The following is a 25,935-nucleotide window of genomic DNA, read 5'->3' on the forward strand; positions in this document are numbered from 1 at the left end:
ATATTCATGGAACTATCATTGATAAAGTTGAAAAATATATAGAAAAATGTTTTAAAATTATAGGATTTCTTGGAAAACAATAATGGTAAAATCATTAACATACAAAATATATATTTACTAATTGACAAAGCCAGTAGAAAAATCTAATAATATTGAAGATTTTGATAGAAAATATTTCTGTTAAAATCGAGGAACTATAGAAAAATGTGTTAAAATTGAAGATTTTCATGGAAAATTATATAGATAAAATGGTAGACAGAAAACGTTTCAAAACTATTTACAAAATTAAGTAGAAACTTTTTTTTCATAAAATGGAAGATGTACATCGAATGTATTCTGATAAAATTAAAGAAATATATACAAAAATTTCTTAAATAGATTTTCATGGATAATAATACAGATAATATGGTATACATATTAAGCATTTCTAAAATAATTGAAGTGATCAGTAGAAACATTTCTTAATAAAATTCAATAAATATATTAACAAGTGTTAAAATTGAATAATTTCTTGTAAAATAATAATGGTGCAATAGTAACCATGCAAAATATATCTTTACTAATTGATGGGCGGGAGGGCGGGGACATGGTAATGAGTGCCTGGTTGCTGATTTCATGCTAATGAGGGGAGGGCAGGGCGTGGGCATCCAGGGTGGACTGCTATGCTAATGATGGGACTGGCCTTGCACTTCATAATGAATTGCTATGCTAATGAGGCATCCTATAGTAATGAGCAGTCACATGCAAAATTGGCGTGGCCTGCGTGTAATTGATGGGCTGGACAATGTCACTTACAGGGGCAGGGTCACCCTGCTGTAACAGAGGGGCGTGGTCACAATAGGGTGTCCTCAGCGAGGGGTTGGGTCTGGGTGAAGTCACACCCATCGCAGGAACTTCAGTCAGTCCTCCTCAGAGCAGAATCCAGATCGCCTGTCACTCACTTGCTACACCCTGGTCTGTTACTTAATTTTCATCCCCGCCCCAGGCTTTCCGATCAGCCTGGACCCCTGGGTCAGGCCTGGAACTGGATGGGCAGGAAGTGGGGAAAGGGAAGGGGCGGGAGGTAAACCAGACTGAGAGTGGGCAGGGCGGAGACCGGACTGAGGATGTAGTCACTGAAGTGACTGGCACGGAGGGCGGGACTCAGCGGGTCAGACAGGTAGCTAAATGGATATGAGCGCACAACTTCAGCGTGCAGCCCCGGCCACCCGGAGCTCCCGCTGTGTTCCGAGGATGCCTCGGGGCAGCGGCAGAAACCCCGGAGTCACCAACATCTGTCTGGACGAGGTCCCAAGATGCTCCTGACACATGGGGTGTGCAGGAGATGCGACTTCTGGTTTTGAGCGCCTGTGCGGTTCCCTGCTTTCTATTTCCAGTCTTGACTGATGGGTGATGTCATGCACCCGCCAGGCCGACCTGTCACTCACATGAGTCCCCGCCCACGAGTCCGCCCCTGACCGCCTGGCGTGCCACTGACCCAGTGAATCATCTGACCCTGCGCGAGCATGGAGAGCTTGGAAATCCCGTAGTCGGGGAACCTACCATATCCCAAAATTATACGTTAAGAAAAGGGAACCGGCTCAGTCACAGAAACCATAGAGAGGGGCAGGGCCTGCAGGAGGCGTGTTTTACACTGTGGGCGTGTCTCTGAGAGGCCGAGTCAGGTGGATCACAGGGCTTCCTGCTTAGGGAGCTTGTCTTAGGGGCGGGGCCTGGGCGCCCCCTGCATATAGCATTAAGGGCTGCTTCCTGTGGTTCCCACCCACAGTGACAGACATTCTCGCTGACCACTCCACCTTCTCTGTCGGTAACCTCCATTTGCTCTGAGCCCCACCCACATCCCCTGTCAGTGACGCCCACAATGATGCCCAGTCTTGCTGAGCACAGCCCACGTCCCCTATCCCTGATGCCCACAGTGATGATTATGTATTTATGTATTCATGGTTTCATTCACTTATGCATCTGTGTATTTATGCATTTATGGGACTGTTTAGTTGATATATATGATCCTGATTTAGTTTTGGTGTCGGATATCTGTCTAGGAAATTGTCCATTTCCTCCAGATTCTCCAGTTGTGTTGAGTATAGGCTTTTGTAGTAGGATCTAATGATTTGTTGAATTTCCTCAGTTTCTGTTGTTATATCTCCCTTTTCATTTCTAAATTTGTTAATCTGGATACTGTCTCTGTGCCCTTTGGTTAGTCTCGCTAAGGGTTTATCTATCTTGTTGATTTTCTCAAAGAACCAGCTCCTGGTTTTGTTGATTCTTTGTATGGTTCTCTTTGTTTCTACTTGATTGATTTCAGACCTGAGTTTGATGATTTCCTACCTTCTACTCCTCCTGGGTGAAATAGCTTCTTTTTGTTCCAGGGCTTTCAGGTGTGTCATTAAGCTGGTAGTGTATGCTCTCTCCATTTTCTTTTTGGAGGCACTCAGTACTATGAGTTTTCCTTTTAGCACTGCTTTCATTGTGTCCCATAGATGTGGGTATGTTGTGTCTTCATTTTCATTGTGTTCTAAAGAGTCTCTGATTTCTTTCTTTATTTCTTCCTTGACCAAGGTATCATTGATTAGAGTATTGTTCAGTTTCCCTGTGTATGTGGGCTTTCTGTTGTTTTTGTTGCTGTTGAAGACCACTTTTACTCCATAGTGATCTGATAGGAGGCATGGGATTAGTTCGATCTTCTTATATTTGTTGAGGTCTGTCTTGTGACCAATTAATTATATGGTCGATTTTGGAGAAGGTATCATGAGGTGCTGAGAAAAAGGTATATTCTTTTGCTTTAGGATAGAATGTTAAATATATTCATTCAAATGCATTCAGAAAGGTGTGATATTTCTAAGCTATGAAGACCCATTGGGGATGGCTATTGCCTTAATAGCCTTCTGTTTCTCTGCATCCACAGCTGTGGTACATTGGGTCTTTGTAAAGCACCATAACACTCCAAATGTGAGGGCCAATAACAGAATCCTCAGCTACCTATTACTCATGTCGCTCTTGTTCTGTTTTCTGTGCTCCTTTTTCTGCATTGGCTATCCTAACAGAGTGACCTTTATATATATATAAAACATTCTATCATATATATATTTATATGTAGTTGCTCCTGACATATATATATATATATATGTTAAATCTAATTCGTCCAAAGCTTCAGTTAGTTTCATTGTGTCCCTGTTTAGTTTCTGATGGGACAGTTGGGTACTCTGATGGGACTATGTAGCATTGTGATTGGACAGTGGGGCATTGTGACAGGACAAAGTACCAGTATATGAACACAGAATACGACAAATGCATTCAGAAAGGTGTGATATTTCTAAGCTATGAAGACACAGTGGGGATGGCTATTGCCTTAATAGCCTTCTGTTTCTCTGCATTCACAGCTGTGGTACGTTGGGTCTTTGTAAAGCACCATAACACTCCTAATGTGAGGGCCAATAACAGAATCCTCAGCTACCTATTACTCATGTCGCTCATGTTCTGTTTTCTGTGCTCCTTTTTCTGCATTGGCTATCCTAACAGAGTGACCTGTATCTTGCAACAAATCATATCTGGAATTGTATTTACTGTTGCTGTTTCCGCAGTTCTGGCCAAAACAATCACTGTAGTTCTGGCTTTCAAAGTCACAGACACCCTGAAGAAGATTGAGACACATCCTTGTATCTGGGACATCAAACTACATTATTCCCATATGTTCCCGATTCCAATGTATTCTGTGTGCAATATGGCTAGCAGTTTCTCCCTCCCTTTGTTGATATTGATGAACATTCTGAGTATGGCCACATCATCATTGTTTGCAACAAGGGCTCAGTTACTGCATTCTACTGTGTCCTAGGATACTTAGCCTGCCTGGCCCTTGGAAGCTTCACTGTTGCTTTCTTTGCAAGAAATCTGCCTGACACATTCAACGAAGCCAAGTACTTGACCTTCAGCTTGCTAGTGTTCTGCAGTGTCTGGGTCACTTTCCTCCCTGTCTACCATAGCACCAAGGGCAAGGTCATGGTTGCTGTGGAGATCTTCTCCATCTTGGCATCCAGTGCAGGGATGCTTGGATGCATCTTTGTGCCCAAGATCTACATCATTTTAATAAGACCAGACAGAAATTCTATCCAAAAGGTCAGGGAGAAATCATATTTTTGAATAAATAATTTAGGAATTCTGTCAAACATTGGCATATATCAATTATTATATTACAGTTCATGTATCTAGTTTTGAATCACTCTCACTGGCTCCTCTAGTGATGACTAGAAGTATCATATCTGCCGATCTTGTGAACTTTCTCCATAAAGTCTTCACCCATTCACTTGCTTTGTTTACTCTGGAAGAAATAGACCATGCTTCACAAAGCTAGGTCTGTGGCCTTACCTGGCACTGAATTGTTAATGTTATATCAAGAGGCATGGTGCTAGCTCCTTTGGCTACATGTCTGTAGACATGGTTCATCAGAGCTGTCTACAGGGAGCCCTGTGTCATAGACTGCATTGCTACAGAACCGTCCACAATTCCTTGAAGGAAGGAGAGTGGTTCTGCAGCTTATGTCTTGGAGCAGACTCAGCATGGAACCGCAAGACCACCTGTACTTAAAAATGCAAGCAGCAAAGCATTCGGAATGTAAATAAAGAATATAGAAAATAAAAAAATGCAAGCAGTAAGGGGTGGGGATGCAACTCAGTGGTAGAGTGCTCGCCAAGTATTCCCAAAACTCTGGGTTCAAGAATTGCATAAACCAAGGATGGCAATGCCTATCTGTAGTACCAGGACTCATCCTACCACATGACAGTGAAAGCCAGAGAATCAAAAGCTCAAGGTCATCCTCAACTCTATGTTGTGATATATGAGACTTATACTAACAACAACAACAACAACAACACAACTGGAAAATACACAAATTGGCCCCAGTAGTAAGGACATGTGTTATATCAGATAATTGCCAATCAGAGAGAGCTTAGCAAGACCACAGTTCAAAGATAGCCTCAATGGCAGGGATCCCTATAACTAAGAGGTAAGATACATCCCAGGGGTCAGGATGAGTTTGCATCCAGCTGAGTCCCAGGTGCACTGTGGCTCTATTTCTCGGATTAGTAGTAACTGTGATCCGGCTTGCCTTAGTCAGGCTTTCTATTCCTGCACACACATCATGACCAAGAAGCAAGTTGGGGAGCAAATGTTCTGCTTACACTTCCACATTGCTGTTCATCACAGCAAGTGAGGACTGGAACTCAAGCAGGTCAGGAAGCAGGAGCTGAGGCAGAGGCTATGGAGGGATGTGACTTTCTAGCTTGCTTCCCTGGCTTGCTCAGCCTGCTTTTTTATAGAATGCTAGACTACCAGTTGAGGGATGGCACCACCCACATTGGGCCCTCCCACCCTTGATCACTAATTAAGAAAATGCCCCACAGCTGGTATTTCCTCAAGGGAGGCTCCTTTCTCTGTGATAACTCCAGCTTGTGTCAAGTTGGCACACAAATCCAGCCAGTACAGGGATTTTGACAAAGAAGCTGACATGCTATTCAATGGGAATGAAAGCAGAGAGCTGGTTAAAAGAGTCAGGGAAGCCCCAAGAAAGTTTCCTTACCAGTGGCAGAGCCCCTTTCTGCCACTAGAGGTCATATAGCAGTAAGACTAGGAATAAGACTCCTCTGTTGACAGGGAGTTCTGTGGAACAAAGGCTGTGTCTGTGTTGATAAATTGCAAAAACAGATTAACACGTTAATCAGCTTCTTAAATCCGCTGATGATGTCACAGACATGCTATCCAAAGAGTTCAAGTTCCATTCTAATTTTTTAGCAGCTTTGACATCTATGTGCTTAAGTGGCCCTGACTCCAAACACTCTTCGCTGGATGTAAAAGCCCCTCTGCTCCCCACACTCTACTGCCATAGTCTGACACTCAAGGTGGCTGCAGGCATTTGTTCTGAACTTTTGAAGTCAGAAGATGACAAGGGGGTGAACTGTATGGTGGATGATTCTAGATGGACATATGGCAAAGTATCAGACACACTTGATTTCTATAAACAAGTCATGAGTGGAGAGCTCCCACGCTCAAGGTCTAAGGTCAGGACTATGTAAGGAGCAGAGGGCAGGGAGGGAGAGAAACCACACAAGTGAGGGTGAGGGCCAGGGTTATGGGCATTTAGTCTACTGGACAATAGTTCTTTGGTAGAGATGTTGGCATCCTAATGACTAAGATCTCTGCCATGGGGACAAAGATGAGAGCCCACAAAGAAGAAACTATTCCAATAGAAAAGGACCTAGAATATAGAATAGAAAAGCCTGAGGGCAGTCCAAAGTAAAACTCTTTCAGGTAAGAAAGCTAAGGCCTCCTGGAAGTCATGGGGTATTCAGAGGCTGGACTAGGATGAGCGTGATTTTCTGGTGTAAGACCTAGAGTCTGGTCCCTGTTGAAACGAGGAGTGAGGATGCTGTTAAGCATGGTGAATTATTGGGAACAGGGATGAGGATGCTGTAATTGTGGTGAGCTTTTGGAACGAGGAGTAAGGATGCTGTAAGTAGGGTGAGCATTAAAGTCAAGCACAAGACTGATGGATACTTTCCAGCTGCCCCCAAACCTTTCTGGTTATCCAAGTCTCCTTCTGCCTTGACTAAGCCTTCCTTTTCCTCTCAACAGATCACAACAGACCTCTTCCTGCCTTGGCCTACCTTTTTTTAAATGACATTTGAAGCCAGGTTTAACACTAAGCAGTGCCCAAGTGCAAACAGAGATAAGGGCAGGAGGCTTTCTTCCCTCAGAGACCCACAACTGCCTGTTGCTTCCTGTGGGGGAGGAGCTGAATGATTACAACTCCTTCAAGGATCATGCTTCTGGAAGCCCACTGTACGGCACTGTCTATGGGCCATCTCCCTCTCTGATCAGGTATGGGCAGTTCAGGGGACCCCTTTGCTGTGCCTGAGCCCATTCTCATATTCATATGGTGCCCTACGAAGACTGCATTGGGGGCCAAAGATACAAGTTCTCACAAGGTGGGATTTAAATATAATCACCATGATAATGTACAGGGAATTCCTTTAGCAGATTTTGAGATTTATCTGTTGATGGGGGATATCTAAAATCTAGTCAGGAGAATTAAGCTTTGAGAAAGCTTGTTCATATTTGAGGAGAGCTGTTTTGTCTGTTGGTGATAAACTACCAAAGTATGTATAAATACTCCACACAAGCATCCCCATGGGCAGCATAAAGGGGCCCATGGCGACTCCTGGGAAGCTCAGAGGTGATCAGGTTTAACGCACATCCCCCAGAAAACCCAAATTTTATTTCCAGGATGAGCTAGCTGGAAGATGGAGCAAAGTCGAAGATGTCAGGCCAATGCCAGGCAGGATCGGATACCTGAAAACCTCCCACTATAACTGAACAAAAGAATATGGATGTGCTTTTTTGTTTTCCAAGTGTTTCCTCTGTTACTGCAATTGGCATTCTGTTAAGTATCCATTTGAAAGCTCTCTATGTAGTGACTAGAGTATTTTCAAATGCTGTGATTTGCCTGGAGATGGAAAGAGGAGAGAGCCTGGTAGAGCAGTCCCATGGGCTCTCTGTCAGGGTTTGCGTTTTCTTCTCCTAGCTTATATTCCTTTTCCAGTAACAAAACTGTTCATCCTTCAGTTTACCCCAGAGAATAAAAGAGAATTTTCAATGTAATGTCTATCTTAGCAAGGTGAAGAGGAAAATAAAAACCTTGAGCCACTTGGGACTCATTTCCCATGCATTGCCGAATCTGTTCAGTCTCCTTTGGTTGGCTCCCAGCCTATCAGTCATTCCCGAAGGCTTCATTTTTATTTCCTACCAGTGGTAACTTTATCCACATGTATCAAACATTGCACTCTTCCATCAGGAACATCCATTCCTTTTGCACACACACACACACACACACACACACACACACACACTCACACACACTCACACACACACACTCATACACACTCACACACACACACACACTCACACACACACTCACACACACACACACACACACACACACATGCATGCTCGAATGCCCTATGCACACATGCATACATGCATCAGTTCCCTGAGAAAGATCAGCAGACCTCCCCTCAGCCAAGCAGCAGGCCCCCTCCAAGTGTGAGGACAGGGTTAAACCTGTCTGCTGATTTCTCAGCTCATTTTTTTTTATTCGATATAATTTATTTACATTTCAAATGATTTCCCCTCTTCTAGCCCCCCCACTCCCCGAAAGTCCCGCAAGCCCCCTTCTCTTCCCCTGTCCTCCCACCCACCCCTTCCCACTTCCCCGTTCTGGTTTTGCTGAATACTGTTTCACTGAGTCTTTCCAGAACCAGGGGCCACTCCTCCTTTCTTCTTGTACCTCATTTGATGTGTGGATTATGTTTTGGGTATTCCAGTTTTCTAGGTTAATATCCAGTTAATAGTGAGTGCATACCATGATTCACCTTTTGAGTCTGGGTTACCTCACTTAGTATATTCTCTAGCTCCATCCTTTTACTTAGGGGAAAAAGTCAGGCTCCAGCCCCAGAAATCTCCCTCCCCCTCTTTTCCACCTCTTTCTTACCCTTGGGTATAGTGGAGCCTGGAAGCCCAAGCCTGACTCCTTGTGATTGGAGCATCACACAGACAAAAATGCTGAAGCTGATTGCTGCAGCTCAGTTGGATCCACCAAGGAGGTAGTGCCTCTAAGAGGGAATGGGGTCATGAGAAATCTGTCCTCCTGAATGGGCAATGCCAGTATCTCTGGGTCTAATAAGTAGAATTCTAATAAGTAGAATATTAATTAATAAAAAGTGAAACTGAGTTTGGCTGCTTCACTTCTCTCGCTGCCTCCCACCTCACCTCCCTTCAGTATTATAATACATCATGGAATGACCAAGCACAGAGACTATCTTTAGATAAAGCCTCCCTCTACCCCCACACCAGACTTCCCACTTCCTGAACAATGAGAAGTAATTGCTTTATTTTATTAATTACTACGCTGGTAGAAGTCTGTTTCAGTAATACCAAGCAGACTAAAACACTGTTGTAATCTCAGCAAAAGGTCTGCTCTTCGCTGGAGTAGGAGGGTAGAAGGTGATGGTCTTGGGAAGCACAGAGACACTGCTATGTCTCATTGAATGAGTCTGAGGAGTCACGATGGACAGGCAAAGGACTTGCTATTATAGCTCATGCTTGGCTTAAGAGTTCCCCTGAGCACTCCCATTTCCACTCACCAAGGACACCACAGGGGTTCATGGAGTGCCAGGCAGGCCAGTGTTTCCCCAAAGGCTGACTGAAACACAGATGCTGGGCTCAGCCGGAGTGTGCCACTCAGTAAGCCCAAGGCATGGCCTCACCCCCTCTATGACATTGCTGCTTGAAGTTCAGGAACTCTACTTGGAGGGTGGAGGGGGTGAGCAGATGGTGACATGGTGACGAGAGCAGGCAAGCCAAAGTTCTCCTGAGGCCATGCTGGCTTGTTCAATGGCAGAGACTCACTGGAGTCTCTCTTCCACTTAGCAAACTTCCTGCCTAATTCATCTATGACACAGAGTCTATGTCAAGACCTGTCAGGGGCTCGAGATTCACTATGCTTGAAAACTAACTAGTGTTCCCTCACTTTCAGTTTCTAAGGTTTCAAGTCCCACAGGGCATTGCAAGGGAACCAGCTGACCTGCACCCCATTAGTGGGTCATTTTATAAGAAATGTTCCACAATCAGGGAAGTCTTTTCTGATGATAGTGAGATCGTTTGAGCTTTGCCCTGAGAGGCAACTTTTTATTTCACTGAGAGTAACACAACAAAATTCAAATTATAACAAAAAACCTCTTTCATTTCAGGGGATAAATTATCTCCATACACGAAAGCTATTTTCCATATAAGCTGTATTTAAGAATTCCTCTGCTGTCCTGTCAAGATGGCACCCACTTACAAAGTTACACATGTTTAAAAAATATTAACATCTTGGAAGCTGGCACCATTACCTCAAATGACTTATCCACCCCCTAGTACTGATATAAGAAGGCACCACACGTGTAGACTCTTCAAAAAAAGAAAAAACCAACAAACTTGTCACCTTGCAGTTCTAGAGGCTGGATATGTGACATCAAAGTGTTGATGAACCATGCTTCTGTCAGAGTGGGTAAGGGTTCCTTCCTTTCTTTATCTGATGACTAATAGTTCCAGAAGTTCTCTGGCATTTACAGGCATTGCTCCAGTCTGTTTCCATCTTCATATTGTATTCACCCAGGTGCCTGCACCTTCCCATGGCTGTGTGTTGATGGCACCAGCCAGGTTGATTCAGGGGTCACCTGCTACAGTATGAGTTCATTTTGTCAAACAAACAAACAATCAAACAAACAAAACAGCAACAAGATCTCCATGAAATGATTCTCTTTCCAAACAAGGATGCATTCTGAGGTGCTGGGGGTTCGAAGGTCAACTCATTTTCAAGGGAGATACAACATAATACCTGACAAAGAGCAATTATAGTTGCTAATCAATAGGTCTTCAAATGAGAAGATTGTGAGGAATTACCTTGCTTGCCATCACAAGGCCCTTGAAAGTAGAAGAGGAAAAAAAAAGTAGAAGAGGAAAGCTGGGAGCAGGTCAGAGTGAGACAGTGCCAGGATACCACCCAACACTGCTGGTTTTGAAGAGGAGAAAGGGCCATAAGCTAAAGGACATGGGCAGCCCCCAGGAAACACAGACAACAGAGTCTTCTCTCTCTTCTGAAAGGGACGCACTTTTCCCAGTACCTTGGCTTTAGCCCCATGAAATCTCTGTGGGACTTCTAACCCACCCATACACAGGCACATGTGTGTTGTCTTAAGCCACTGTGTCTATTACTGTTCTCAAAGTTGTGGCAAAATACCAGGCAGCAGTGGCTTCAGTAGGCAAGGTTTGTTATTCCAGCTCATGGTTTCAAGTGACATCAGGCCCTAATGGTGGGAGAGCCTGGTGCTAAGATCAGGGTCTGTCCCCACTGCAGAGGCTTGCAGTACAACCTGTTCCCTCCCTGGCAGGACAGAGGCGAGTGCTCGCACTAATACTAGAATCTTATCAACACAAGGCTCCTCCTCAGTGACTCTCTCCTGATGGCTAGGCTACAGATAGGAAGGCCCCACAGCCTCCCAAAACAGTGCCACCAGCTGGTGACCAAATATTCAAACACCTGAGCCTGTCACCTTGAAACCATAATCACTACTTGATGGTTATTTGTCCCAGCAGCCCTGGTAATACTAACAGAACCACAGGACTCAGTCTAGTTCAGGGAACACCATTTCATTGACACATTGCCCTTTTATTTCCCTCAATACATAGATTAGTGTATTTCACACAGGGATCCTTTGCTGGCCCTAAGTCCCTGAGTCCATGATTCTGTTTGTAACTGTTTCTGAATTTCAGTAAAAGAAAAAATAACTCAGGAGGCCAATTTCTCTTCATTGTCTTTGTCCTATCTCCAAGTGACTGAGCAAGACACCCACACTGTATTAGGTGTGCTTTGTGTTCATTTCTATTTCTCTCTCTCTCTCTGTGTCTCTCTGTGTCTCTTTTTCTTTCTCTGTGTTTCTATCTCTCTGTGTCTCTATTTCTCTCTCTCTCTCTCTCTCTCTCTCTCTCTCTCTCTCTCTCTCTCTCTCTCTCTCTGTGTGTGTGTGTGTGTGTGTGTGTGTGTGTGTATGTGTGTGCAAACACCAGAAGGGGTTAGTTCCCTGGAGCTATAGTCATAGGTTGTTGTGAGTCACTTGAAGTAGATGCTGGGAGCTTGGCTCAGGTCATCTACAAGAGCAGCAAGCACTCTTAACTGCTGAGCTATCTCTAGCCCTGTTTGCTCTGTTTTTCAATTAAAGGTTTTTGTTGATAGAAGAAGAAGGAGTACTTTCTTGCTTACTGCCTGTTTATCTAGCTTGATGGTGCCATGTTTACACAGCAGGAGCCCTGGAAATTAGTCAATATTTCTGATGAAGCAACACTGAGCTCCATCTCAGCACACACAGTGGCTGGGAATTTCCAAGCTGCCTGTACAGGCCCACCATGAACGTAGTGTCAACTTGGGTGCAAACCAAGACACAAACATGGCAGTAAAGTCTCAGGATATTGTTAGTTTCCTGGTGTATGGAAAAGTTATATTTTCAAGGGATTAGGGGCAGAATTCAGCTTTAGCAGTGCCAGGAAGCAAAAGTAGTATTTCCATCACCCTGCAGCCTACTGAGTGTGGAGAAGTGTCAGGTCAAGAGGCCATTGTGACAGGGGCACAGAGTGACACGTGCAAAGACAGGAGCCAGGTTTGCTCATTACATGGTTTCTTCAAACCCTCAGTTGGTAAAAAATGTACTGTCTGCAAAGTTCACTAGAGCTGCTGCAATAAAGAGACAAGAAACAAGGCACAGTTGTGTGCTACCCAACCACTGAGTACTAGAAAGAGTTCCACCCCAAGGGTGGGATCTCTCCTGCCTTTGAGTTCTCAGCAGCGTGGGAACCTGGAGGTTTCCACACTCTCAACAGTCACCAATTAACACAAGAAAGGCAGCCATGCTCTCCTTTTCTGCATTTCTGGACGTTTCAGGTCTCCTGGCATCTTTCCAGTTGTCATTTTGTAATGCTCCTGAAGGACAGCAAAGGGATCCAGGTGTGGTCTCATTTCTCTCTGAGCTGTGAGGTAATACTTTCCTTCACAGTGAGAATTTTCTCTCTCTCTCTCTCTCTCTCTCTCTCTCTCTCTCTCTCTCTCTCTCACACACACACACACACACACACACACACACACTTCACTCTAAGAGCTGAGCAAAAGTAGGTTACCAGTTCCTTCACAAAACAGACTGGCCAATCATAGGCTCGCACATGTTTTCTGTGGACTGAGTGTACTGCACCTGTTTCTGAGGAAGCCTCATATTACCCTGAAATTTTAGAGAGCCTCTCCTCTCCCATCTCAAACCACAGGTGGAAACCCAACCTTATCTAACCATATCCCCATGGGAACAACACTCCTGTCTGAAGTGAATGTGACCTACCTAGTTAGAATTTGAGGCAAGAAGCTTTGGGGAAAATTTCTCCTCTGACTCCCAGAAGATCGGCTTTCAAAACAGTGTACAGGGTGCCATCAGTCAAACCATATCCTGGAATGAGGCTGCTGTAAAGAATGGCTAGAATGTAGTTTATTTTCAGGAGGAATAAGGTATTTACCCTAAACAGTAGGTCAGAGGTAATTTCTTGACCAGTTATGATATTGGAAGATGTGGCATCACTTGAAGCCTCCTGCTTCAGAACATGCAGAAATAGGCAATCACGTAGCTTGAGGTTACATGAAGGAGAGGCAGGACTGGAATGGCAGTTTTCAAACAAATACTAACGTCTGGGTTCTGCCTCGAATGGGCTACACTAAACAGCTAAGGTTGAAACACTCAGGAATTTTTAACACAAATCCAATTAGGAAACAAATTACTATTGTCTTTCATCAGGGGTGGAAGACACTTTGATGGGGGTTAATCCCTGTTATACAATGCACATGTTCCTGTCAACTTAAGATCGGCAATAGCAGGCATTCCTTTCTCTACCCAGTGCATATATATGTGTGTTTTAATGCACTCATCTCTCAAAAAGGTGCTTATCATGAGGCAAGAAATACCAGTCACAGGACACATAGATATGGCTGTCAATGCTGGGAAGTCATCATTTAAGATATGCTCAGTTCTCTGGTCAGACTACAGTGAGTCCTCACTTCTTAGGTATTCAGGTAATTTGCATGACAGACAGGTGAGGAGATAGTTTTGAACTCTTTAACTTTTACAGTCTGATGAGATCATGAAAATCCTAAGATCATCCAAAATTCTGATTGAAGATAATGGATGAGGAGAGCTTAGCACTGAGCCATCCAGAGCAGGAGGCAGGAGAAGATGCCCTCGCTCCTATCCTGTTCTTATTTAGAATGCTGACATTTCAGTTCATTATGGAATTTCTTGGCCGGGTTTTCCTCTAATAAAATGCTATAATGATATATTATTTGTCATGATGACTGAATCTTTACTGTCCTTCCCATATCTGCAGCCACAGGAAGTGAGGCAGCCTCGTCTTATCACTGGACTGGACAAACACATTTAGCTCTATTCTTCCTAGAAACCCACTCCATTAAAAAAAAAAAAAAAAAAAAAAACTACTAACTGTAAAGACATGTGTTTGGTAAAGACAAGCAGAAGAGGAAAAGCTAGGTTTGGCATCATCAGACGGCAAGTATGTTTTCTGAGAGAGTGAGCCGGACACAACACAAAGCGCAGCTGAGGGAGGGTGTGGAAGCAGGAGGGTAAGAGGCGGTTACTGGTGAACGTGAGGGAGGATGTGGTTTGCGCATGCCCCGGGGGGCTCTGGGCTGAAATCCTGCCATGTAATGAAGCCTTCAGGGGTTGGAATCAGTTCCAGGACCATGGGACAATATCAGAGTTCTCCCCAGTTAGTTACGTTAAAAGTGGTTTGCTCTGGAACTCTACCCCAGCCACCAAGCCCCTCGCTGGCCCTGTGTCCTGCTGTATGCTCTCCTCTTTTCATGGGAGCTCCTACTCACACAGAGCACAGGATGGTGGCCTTCAGAGGTGGGTAGATGTTGGCGCCCTGTTCGTGAATCTCTGTGCTTTGTAAATTACCCATTTCCAGGTATTTTATTACAGCATTTGAAAATAGACTAATGCAATGGTGCTGAATACAGACAGTCTCCTTCTCATTTTAGGCTGAGGGCTCTGAGAACTAGCCCCAGGGTTTCCAAGCAGGAGATGGGAAGTGTTTTATAAGAAAATATCAATAAAAGATGATACTGGTCCAGAGGATCTTGAGAAGAGCACATATGTCCAGCTCCAGAGAGTTTTTAATTAGATATTTTCTTTATTTACATTTCAAATGTTATCTCCATTCTGTTTTCCCCTCCAAAGACATCCTACTCCATGCTCCCTTCCCCCTGCTCACCAACTCACCCACTCCTGCTTCCCTGTCCTGGTATTTCCCTATACTGAGACATCGAGCTTTCTCAGGGTCAAGGGCCTCTTCTCCCTTTGATGTCCAACAAGGCCATCCTCTGCTACATATGCAGCTGGAGCCATGGGTCCCTCCATGTGTACTCTTTGGTTGGTGGTTTAGTCCCTGGGAGCTCTGGGGTACTGGTTGGTTCATATTGTTGTTCCTCCTGTGGGGCTGACAGCTCCTTTGACTCCTTGGGTCCTCTCTCTGTCTCCTCCATTGTGGACCCTGTGTCCAGTCCATTGGTTGGATGGGAGCACACAACTCTGTATTTGTCAGGCAGGCATTGGCAGGGCCTCTTAGGAGACAGCTATATCAGGGTCCTGTCAGCAAGTGCTTGTTGGCATCCACAATAGTGTCTGGGTTTGGTAATTGTGTATGGGATGGATCCCCAGGTGGGGCAGTCTCTGCATGGCCTTTCCTTCAGTCTCTGCTCCACACTTTGTATTCACTATGTATCTCCTCCCATAGCTCTTTTGTTTCCCTTTCTAAGAAGGAGCAAAGTATCCACACTTTGGTCTTCCTTCTACTTGATCTTCAATTGGTCTGTGAATTGTATCTTGGACATTCCAAGCTTCTGGGCTAATATCCACTTATTGGTGAGTACATACCAAGTATGTTCTTCTATGGTTGGGTCACTACACTCAGGCTACTTTCTAGTTCCATCTGTTTGCCTAAGAATTTCACAAATCATTGTTTTTAATAGCTGAGTAGTACTTCACTGTGTAAATGTACCATGGTTTCTGTATCTATTCCTCTGTTGAGGGACATTTGGGTTCTTTCCAACTTCTGGCTTTTATAAATAAGGCAGCTGTGAGCATAGTGGAGCATGTGTCCTGATTACATGTTGGAGCATCTTCTGGGTATATGCCCAGGAGTGGTATAGCTGGGTCCTCCAGTAGTACTATGTCCAATTTTCTGAGGAACCACCAAACTGATTTCCAAAGTGTCTTTACCAGCTTGCAATACCACCAGCAGTGGAGGAGTGTTCCTCTTTCTCCATATCCTCACCAGCACCTGCTGTCTTCTGAGTTTTTGATCTTGGCCATTTTGACTGGTGTGAGGTAGAATCTCAGTGTTGTTTTGATTTGCATTTCCCTGATGACTAAGGATGTTGAACATTTCTTTAGAGTTTCTAATCAGTCTGCATGTACAGAGTGGGGCCCATTGTGCTGACCATTTAGAGCATGTTCAGAAGGGAGGATCTCATAACAACGATGGACACAATGAATCAGTTTTGTTTATTTGTTTGTTTTTGTTTGTTTTAATGCACCTTGTAGAAAAAGAAGCTTCTCACACTGAAGACTAGAACAGCAGTAACTCAGAAATGAGAGAAGCCCCTGTATCCAGGAAGTAAGAAGGGGTATGCTGGTAGCCTCAGATTAAAATGGGCAGTATTCCCCGCCCCTTCGGTGGTGTTGTTGTGAGATGCTATGGAACTTTAAGAGCTGGGACAAGGACTGAATAAATAGCTTAGTGGGCAAGACAATGATTGCTCTTTCGGAGGACCGGTGTTCAATTCCCAGCAACCACACAATGGCTCATAACCAAATGTAACTCTACTTTCAAGGGATCTGGCTTCCTTAGCTACAGGCAGGCATGTGATGCACACACACACACACACACACACACACACACACACACGTACATAAGTAATCCATACCCATAAAATAATATAACTTTTAAAAGAGGTAGAGTGAGTAGAAGGAAATGCATGCTATGTTGGTGTAAGGTTTGTGTTGGCCTGAAAGGTATTCAAGCGCTTAGATCACTTACATCACTACCTTAAAATGGGTTGGGAGTTTAGTTTGTCTGCTCTTGGTTCAAGAATGGGGCCACTTGATCCCAGACTTAACTCCGCAGAGCTAAAGCCAAAATAAACCTCTTTACAAGCATCCTGGCCAGGGCCTTTATGACAGTGACACATAGCTGACTAATGAAGATGTTTAGGGACAGGAAACAGAGAGGGAAGAAGTCACTTTATAAGTAAAGGAGTTGTTTAGAACTAAGCAACGCTGATTTCTTTTGTGCTTGCTTTTCTTTTTTCCTAAATATTTTATTCTTATTCACTTTACATCCCCATTACACACACCATCTTCTCTTCCCAATCTCACCCTTACAAATATCTCTCCCACTTCCCCCCTTTTCCTCAGAGAAGAGGATCCCCCCCCACACACACACTAAGGCATCTAGTCTCAGCTGGTTTAGCACATCCTTCTCCCACTGAGGACAAACCAGGCAGTCTAGGGGGGAAGGAGATCCAATGACAGGGAACACACCCAGATTCACTAGTTAGGGGATTCATATAAGATCAAGCTGCACATTTGCTACGAATGTGTAGGGGGTCTATGTCCAGCTCCTGCATGTTCTCTGGTTGGTGGCCCAGACTGTGTGAGCCACCATGGTTCCTGCGTAGTTGACTCTGTGGGTTTTCTTGTGGTGTCCTTGACCCCTCTGACTTACTTACTTCTATTCCTCCACTCTTACACAAGACTCCCCTGGTTCCACCTGATGTCTGGCTGTGGGTCTCTGCATCTGCCTCCATCTGCTGCTAGATGAATCCTCTCAGGAGACAGTTATGCTAGGTTCCTGTCTGAAACCATGATGCTGTTTTCTTAATTTGCTAGGTTTATTCTACACCCTGCCCCTGAAAGCACTTTCAATCATTTCAAAATTTTAGAACTCTGGGACAAAAAGATGACCTAAACCTCTTCAGAGATAAGCACAACTGTGGATCATCAGCATCGAGAAGTGTGTCACCAGAGATCAGAGATAATGACATAAGTGATTTTTTTCCTCTAGAATTCTGAACCCAAGTAAGTGTTAGAGTGGAATACAGACATATCAGGATATGCAAGATTTTAAAAGCTTTTCATCAAGAAAGGATGACTTAGTTACTGTTCCTTTGCTGTGAACAGACAGCATGACCAAGGCAACTCTGATAAAAGAAAGCTGTTTTGGGCCTGCCTGGCTTTCAGTTTTATAGGGGATAGACCATTATCATCTTGGCAGGAAGGATGGCAGCAGACAGGCATTGGACAATAGCTGAGAGTTGTACATTCTGATCTGCAGACAGCAGGCAGGTGGAGGGGGACTTGAAGGGACACATTGCTGGGAAAACAAAATGTTTTGCAAGGAAGAAAGGAGAAATGTATTTGTGAGAAATAAAAAGTGATCAGAGGACTTTATGATTTGTCTGTGAATAGCATTTACAATCATAATCATGTAACAAACCAGAGTTGTGTTTGTATTCCTAAGTATACAATAACAGATTTAAATAACAGCTATCTTGCTTTGGGGAGGATGAGATGTTGGGGAATGGATCTGAATGAAGTAGGGGTGGCATGGCCAGCAGGGCTGATGGAACCAGAACTTTTTCTTTTTTTTTTTCCTTTTTTTATTCAATATAATTTATTTACATTTCAAATGATTTCCCCTTTTCTAGCCCCTCCACTCCCCGAAAGTCCCGTAAGCCCCCTTCTCTTCCCCTGTCCTCCCACCCACCCCTTCCCACTTCCCCGTTCTGGTTTTGCTGAATACTGTTTCACTGAGTCTTTCCAGAACCAGGGGCCACTCCTCCTTTCTTCTTGTACCTCATTTGATGTGTGGATTATGTTTTGGGTATTCCAGTTTTCTAGGTTAATATCCAGTTAATAGTGAGTGCATACCATGATTCACCTTTTGAGTCTGGGTTACCTCACTTAGTATGATATTCTCTAGCTCCATCCATTTGCCTAAGAATTTCATGAATTAAGGATACATGTTCTACTATGTTCATAGCAGCCCTATTTATAATTGCCAGATGCTGGAAAGAACCCAGGTATCCCTCAACAGAAGAGTGGATGCAAAAAATGTGGTATATATACACAATGGAGTACTATTCAGCCATCAGAACTTTTTCTTCTCCTTGAAGAGAAGTCAATTCTTGGTGCCACACACAGAAGACCAAAGAAAGGCTAATGAGTTCAGGATGCCTGCAGTTGTGAGCAGTGAGCAGAGACTAAATACTCCATGGCCTTTGGGGCTTGTGAGTCATCTATGAGGAGTGGGAAATGATAGAGAAGTACTTCTGTGTTTTCTAAGAAGCCCCTTAGAACAATCTGACTTTAATATATGTGCATATATATAATTTGATAGGAAAAATAAAGGAATTAGAAAATGGATTCTGGGAGCAGAACTCACAATGCAATGAGCACTTACAGTGGGGAAGGATATTCAGAAGAGAACAGTGGTATACATGCAGTGACTGAAGGACATGCAGACAGACACACCTCTCCTCCCAGTGGTGTACAGATTTCATCACTTCTGGAAGACCCTCTGCAGTCATACTGTACAGCATTGCTTTAAGAATGAGAAGCACATTAAGAGTATGTTTCTAGAGTAGGCAATAAGGGCCGTGATTAGAATGAATGAGATCCAGAGGCCATTCTTATCTCTCTCACATAGATGAGAACTAATTGCACATTTGATTAAAGAGAGGAGAGAGGACGGAGCAGGCAGGAACAGCCAAGAGGCAGGGAACAGGAGCAGCAGAAACAGCTAGGATAGAGTCAGTCCCAGCTTCATATGCACCCAGGAACCGGGCAGCACCACAGCACTCTGTGCCAGGGGAGATTCCATCACCCAGAGGTGCTAAGACAGGCTTGCAGGCCCACAGGAGGGACAAGCACCTGCCAGAGTCAGCAGGACCAACTAACACCAGAGATAACCAAATGGTGAAAGGCAAATGTCAGAACGTTACCAACAGAAATTAGGGCAACATAGCACTATCCAAACCCAATTCTCCCACAACAGCAAATCCTGGATACGCCAACATACTGAAAAAGTAGGATTTGGATTTAAAATCACAGCTCACGATGTTGATAGAGGGCTTCAAGAAGGACATAAATAACTCATTTAAAGAAATACAGGAGAACACAAGTAAACAGGGAGAAGCCCTTAGAGAACTACAGGAAAACACAACAAAACAGGTGAAGGAATTGAACAAAACTATCCAGGATCTTAAAAAAACGGAGATAGAATAAAGAAATCACAAAGGGAAATAACTCTGGATATAGAAAACCTAGGAAAGAAGTCAGGAGTCATGGATACAAATATCGACAACAGAATACAAGAGATAGAAGAGAGAATCTCAGGTGCAGAAGATACCATAGAAAGCATTGACACAAGAGTCAAAGAAAGAAAAGGGGAAATCATTTGAAATGTAAATAAAAAATATATCAATAAAAAAAGAAAGAAAATGAAACATGCAAAAAGCACCTAACACAGAACATCCAGGAAATCCATGACAGAATGAGAAGACCAAACCTAAGGATTATAGGTATAAAAGAGAGTGAAGATTTCCAACTTAAAGGGCCAGTAAATGTCTTCAACAAAATTACAGAAGAAAACTTCCCTAACCTAAAGAAATAGATGCCCATGAGCATACAAGAAGCCTACAGAACTTTAAATAGTTTAGACCAGAAAAGAAATTCCTCGAGCACATAATAATTAAAACATCAAATGTACTAAACAAGGAAAGAACATTAAGAGCAGTATGGGGAAAAGGTCAAGTAACATAGGCAGACCTATCAGAATTACACCAGACTTCCTGGCAGAGACTATGAAAGCCCTAAGATCATAGGCAGATGTCATAAAGACCCTAAGGGAACACAAATGCCAACCCAGACTGCTATATCCAGCAAAACTCTCAATTACCATAGATGGAGAAACCAAGGTATTCCATGACAAAAACAAGTTTACATAATATCTTTCCACAAATCCAGCCCTCCAAAGGATAATGAATGGAAACCACCAACAAAAGGAGGGAAACTATACACTAGAAAAAGCAAGAAATTAATCATCTTTTAACAAATCAAAAAGAAGAGAGCCACACAAACATAACTCCATCTCTAATAAAAAAAGTAAGAGGAAGCAACAGTCACTTCTCCCTAATATCTCTTAATATCAATGGACTCAACTCTCCAATAAAATGACATAGACTAACAGACTGGATAAGGAAGCAGGACCCAACATGCTGCATACAGGAAACTTACCTCAGGTACAAAGACAGATACTACTTCAGAGCAAAAGGCTGGAAAACAATTTTCCAAGCAAATGATCCCAAGAAACGAGCTGGTGTAGCCATTCTAATATCAAATAAAATTGACTTTCAACCTAAAGTAATAAAAAAAGATAATGAAGGACACTTCATACTCATCAAAGGAAAAATCTACAAAGATGAACTCACAATTCTGAACATATGCTTCAAATTCAAGGGCACCCACATTCATAAAAGAAACTTTACAAAAGCTCAAAGCACATATTGCACCACACATAATAATAGTGGGAGACTTCAACACCCCTTTCTCATCAATGGGCAGGTCAGAGAAACACAAACTAAAGAGAGGAACAGGGAAACTAGGAAAAGTTATGACCCAAAGGATTTAACAGGTATTTATAGAACATTTTTATCCTAAAACAAAAGAATATGCCTTCTTTTCAGCACCTCATGATACCTTCTCCAAAATTGACCATATACTCGGTCACAAAAATTCTTGCCAACTGAATCCAAGAATACATCAAAGCAATCATTCACCATGATCAAGTAGGCTTAATTCCAAGGATGCAGGGAAGGTTCAATATACGGAAATTCATCAATGTTATCCACTACATAAACAAAGTCAAAGAAAAAAATCACATGGTCATTTCATTAGATGCTGAAAAAGCATTTGAAAAATTCAGCATCATTTCATGTTAAAGATCTTGGAAAGAACAGGAATTCAAGACCCATACCTAAACATAATAAAAGCAATATACAGCAAACCAATAGCCAACATCAAACTAAATGGAGAGAAACTTGAAGAAAACCCACTTAAATTAGGGACTAGACAAGGCTGCCCTCTCTCTCCATATTTATTCCTTTGTAGTACTTGAAGTTCTAGCTAGAACAATTAGATAACAAAAGAAGGTCAAACGGATACAAATTGGAAAGGAAGAAGTCAAATTATCACTATTTTCAGATGATATGATAGTATACTTAAGCGACCCAAAAACCCCACCAGAGAACTCCTACAGCTGATAACTTCAGCAACGTGGCTGGATATAAAATTAACTTAAGCAAATGAGTAGCCTTCCTATACTCAAAGGATAAAGAGGCTGAGAAAGAAATTAGGGAAATGACACCCTTGACAATAGCCACAAACAATATAAAGTATGTTAGTGTGACTCTAACCAAACATGTGAAAGATCTGTATGACAGGAACTTCAAGTCTTTGAAGAAAGAAATTGAAGACCTCAGAAGATGGAAAATTTTTCCATGCTCTTGGATTGGCAGGATTAATATAGTAAAAGTGGCCATTTTACCAAAAGCAATATACAGATTCAATGCAATCCCCACCAAAATCCCAACTCAGTTCTTCATAGAGTTAGAAAGAGCAATTCTCAAATTCATCTGGAATAACAAAAAACCCAGGATAGCTAAAACTATCCTCAACAGTAAAAGAACTTTTGACAGAATCAGTATCTCCAACCTCGAGCAAAGCTACAGAGTAATAGTGTTAAAAACTGTATGGTGTTATTACAGTGACAGGCAAGTAGATGAATGAAATAGAATTGAAGACCCAGAAATGAACCTTGACACCCATGGTCACTTGATATTTGACAAAAGAGCTACATCCCTCCAGTGGGAAAAAGACAGTCTTTTCAACAAATGGTACTGATTCAACTGGAGGTCAGCATGCAGAAGTATGCAAATCTATCCATTCTTATCTCCTGTACTAAGCTCAACTGTAAGTGGATCAAGGACATCCACATAAAACCAGACACACTAAAACTAATAGAAAAGAAACTGGGGAAGACCCTTGGGCACATGGGCACAGAGGAAAATTTCCTGAAGAGAACACCAATAGCTTATGCTCAAAGATTGAGAATTGACAAATAGGACCTCATAAAATTACTAAGTGTCCTGCAAGGCAAAGGACACTGTCAAAAGGACAAAATGGCAACCAACAAATTGGAAAAAGATCTTTACCAACCCTACATCCTACAGAGGGCTTATATACAAGATATATAAAGAACTCAAGAAGGTATACTCTAGAGAGCCAAGTAACCCTATTAAAAAATGGGATACAGAGATAAACAAAAAATTTTCTCCTGAGGAATATCGAATGGCTGAGAAGCACCTAAAGAAATGTTCAACATCCTTAGTCATCAGGGAAATGAAAATCAAAACAACCCAGAGATTTCACCTCACACCAGTCAGAATGACCAAGATCAAAAACTCAGGAGACAGCAGATGATAGCGAGGATGTAGAGAAAGAGGAACACTCCTCCACTGCTGGTGGGTTTGCAAGCTGGTACAACCACTCTGGAAATCAGACTGGTAGTTCCTCAGAAAACTTGGCGTGATACTACCGGAGGACCCAGCTATACCACTCCTGGGCACATACCCAGAAGATTCCCCACCATGTAATAAGGATACCTGCTCCACTGTGTTTATAGTGGCCCTATTTAAAATAGCCAGAAGCTAAAAAGAACCCACAAGTCCCTCAGTGGAGGAATGGATACAGAAAATGTGGTATATATACATAGTGGAGTACTGTTCAGCCATTAAAAACAATAAATTCATGAAATTCTTAGACAAATGGATGGAACTGGAGAATATCATACTGAGTGAGGTAACCCAATCACAAAAGAACACACATAGTATACACTCACTGATAAGTGGATATTAGCCTAGAAGCTTGGAATAGCCAAGACACAATTCACATATCAAATGATGCCCAAGTAGAAGGAAGGAGAGGCCCCTGGTTCTGTAAAGGCTCAGTGCAGCAGTGTAAGGGAATACCAGGACAGGGAATCGGGAAGGGGTAGATTGGGAAATAGGGGCAGGGAAGAGGGTTTATGGGACTTTTGGGGAAGGGGGATCCAGGAAAGAGGAAATCATTTGAAATATAAATAAAGAATATATCGAATAAAAAATATGAAAAAAGAGAAAGGAAAAAAGAAGAGTGAGGGCTTGAGAAAACTGTGATGTCTTGAGTCTTAGAGAAAAAGACTGTGGCATTCCTCATCTTCCCAACAGCCGCATTCAAGTGAGACTGGGAGAACACAACATCATTGTAGTTGAGGGCTATGAGCAGTTTGTCAATGCTGCCAAGATCATCAGGCACCCCAATGTTAATTTGAGGACCCTAAACAATGACATCATGCTGATCAAGCTCTCTTCCCTTGTGACCCTCAATGTCAGAGTGTCCACTGTGGCTCTGTCCACCTCCTGTGCACCTGCTGGCACACAGTGTCACATCTCTGGCTGGGGCAACACTCTCAGCTGTGGTGTCAATAACCCAGACTTGCTCCAGTTCCTGGATGACCCACTGCTGCCTCAGGCTGACTGTGAAGCCTCCTATCCTAGAAAGATCACTGATAACATGGTCTGTGCTGGCTTCCTAGAGGGAGGCAAGGACTCCTGCCAGGGTGATTCCGGTGGCCCTGTGGTCTGCAATGGGGAGCTCCAGGGCATTGTCTCCTGGGGCTATGGTTGTGCCCTGCCAGATAATACTAGTGTGTACACCAAGATCTGCAACTATGTGGACTAGTTTCAGGCACAATTGCTGCCAACTAGAGATCCTCAATTCCTCTGCAGTAACTATACCAATAAAGTGAAATTGTCTTTATCAAAAAACCAAACAAAGCAAAGCAAAAAACAAAAAACTGCATGGTATTGATACAGGGGCAGGCAGGCAAACCAATGGAATAGAATTGAAGACCCAGAAATGAACCCTCACACCTAAGGTCACTTGATCTTTGGCAAAGGAGCTAAAATCATCCAGTGGAAAAAAGATAGCATTTTCAACAAATGGTGCTTGGTCAACTGGAAGTAAATGCATCATGTAGAAGGATGCAAATTGATCCATTCTTATCTCCCTGTACAAAGTTCAAGTCCAACTGGATCAAGGACCTCCTCATAAAACCAGAAACACTGAGTCTAATAGAAGAAAATTTAGGGAAGAACCTGGAGCACATGGGCACAGGAGAAGTTTTCCTGAATAGAACACCAATAGCTTAGGCTCTAAGATCAATAATTGACAAATGGGACCTCATAAAATTACAAAACTTCTGTAAGGCAAAGGACACTGTCAATAGGACAAAACAGTAACCAACAGATTGGGAAGAGATCCTTACCAATCCTACATCTGATAGAGGGCTAATATCCAATATATACAAAGAACTTAAGAAGTTAGACTCTAGAGAACCAAATAACCCTATTAAAAATGGGGTGCAGAGCTGAACAAAGAATTCTCAACTGAGGAATACCAGATGGCTGAGAAACACCTAAAGAAATGTTCAATATCCTTAGTCATCAGGGAAATGCAAAGCAAAAACAACACTGAGATTCCACCTTGCACCAGTCAGAATGACAAAGATCAAAAACTCAGGAGACAGCAAATGCTGGATAGGATGTGGAGAAAGAGGAATACTCCTCCATTGCTGGTGGGATTACAAGATGGTAAAACCCCTCTGAAAATCAGTCTGGTGGTTCCTCCGAAAACTGGACATAGCACTGCCTGAGGACCCAGCTATACCTTTCCTGGCCATATACCCAGAAGATGCTCCAATATGTAATAAGGACACATGCTGTACGATGTTCATAGCAGCCTTATTTATAATATCCAGAAGCTGGAAAGAACCCAGATGTCCCTCAATAGAAAAATGGATACAGAAAATGTGGTATATTTACACAATGGAATACTACTCAGCTAGTAAAAACAATGAATTCATGAAATTCTTAGGCAAATGGATGGAGCTAAAAACTATCATCCTGAGTGAGGTAATCCAATCACAAAAGAACACGGTATGCAATCACTGATAAGTGGATATTAGCCCAAAAGTTCACAGACCACTTGAAGGTCAAGATGAAGGAAGACCAAAGTGTGGATACTTTGATCCTTATTGGAAATTGTATCAAAACATCCATGGCTCACAGCCAACCAA

At 42.9% G+C, this 25,935-nt stretch overlaps 1 protein-coding gene across 1 annotated transcript; it reads left to right on the top strand.

The window, feature by feature from the left end:
- Positions 1–14,189: 14,189 nt before the first annotated feature.
- On the top strand, positions 14,190–24,539 carry LOC127676133 (anionic trypsin-2-like). Its single transcript, XM_052172059.1, has 2 exons — positions 14,190–14,257; positions 24,026–24,539. The coding sequence occupies exons 1-2, from the start codon at positions 14,190–14,192 to the stop codon at positions 24,537–24,539; spliced, it is 582 nt and encodes a 193-aa protein (XP_052028019.1).
- Positions 24,540–25,935: the final 1,396 nt, after the last annotated feature.

This window comes from Apodemus sylvaticus, unplaced genomic scaffold (genome assembly GCF_947179515.1).
Source record: "Apodemus sylvaticus unplaced genomic scaffold, mApoSyl1.1 scaffold_66, whole genome shotgun sequence".
Classification (NCBI taxonomy): domain Eukaryota; kingdom Metazoa; phylum Chordata; class Mammalia; order Rodentia; family Muridae; genus Apodemus; species Apodemus sylvaticus.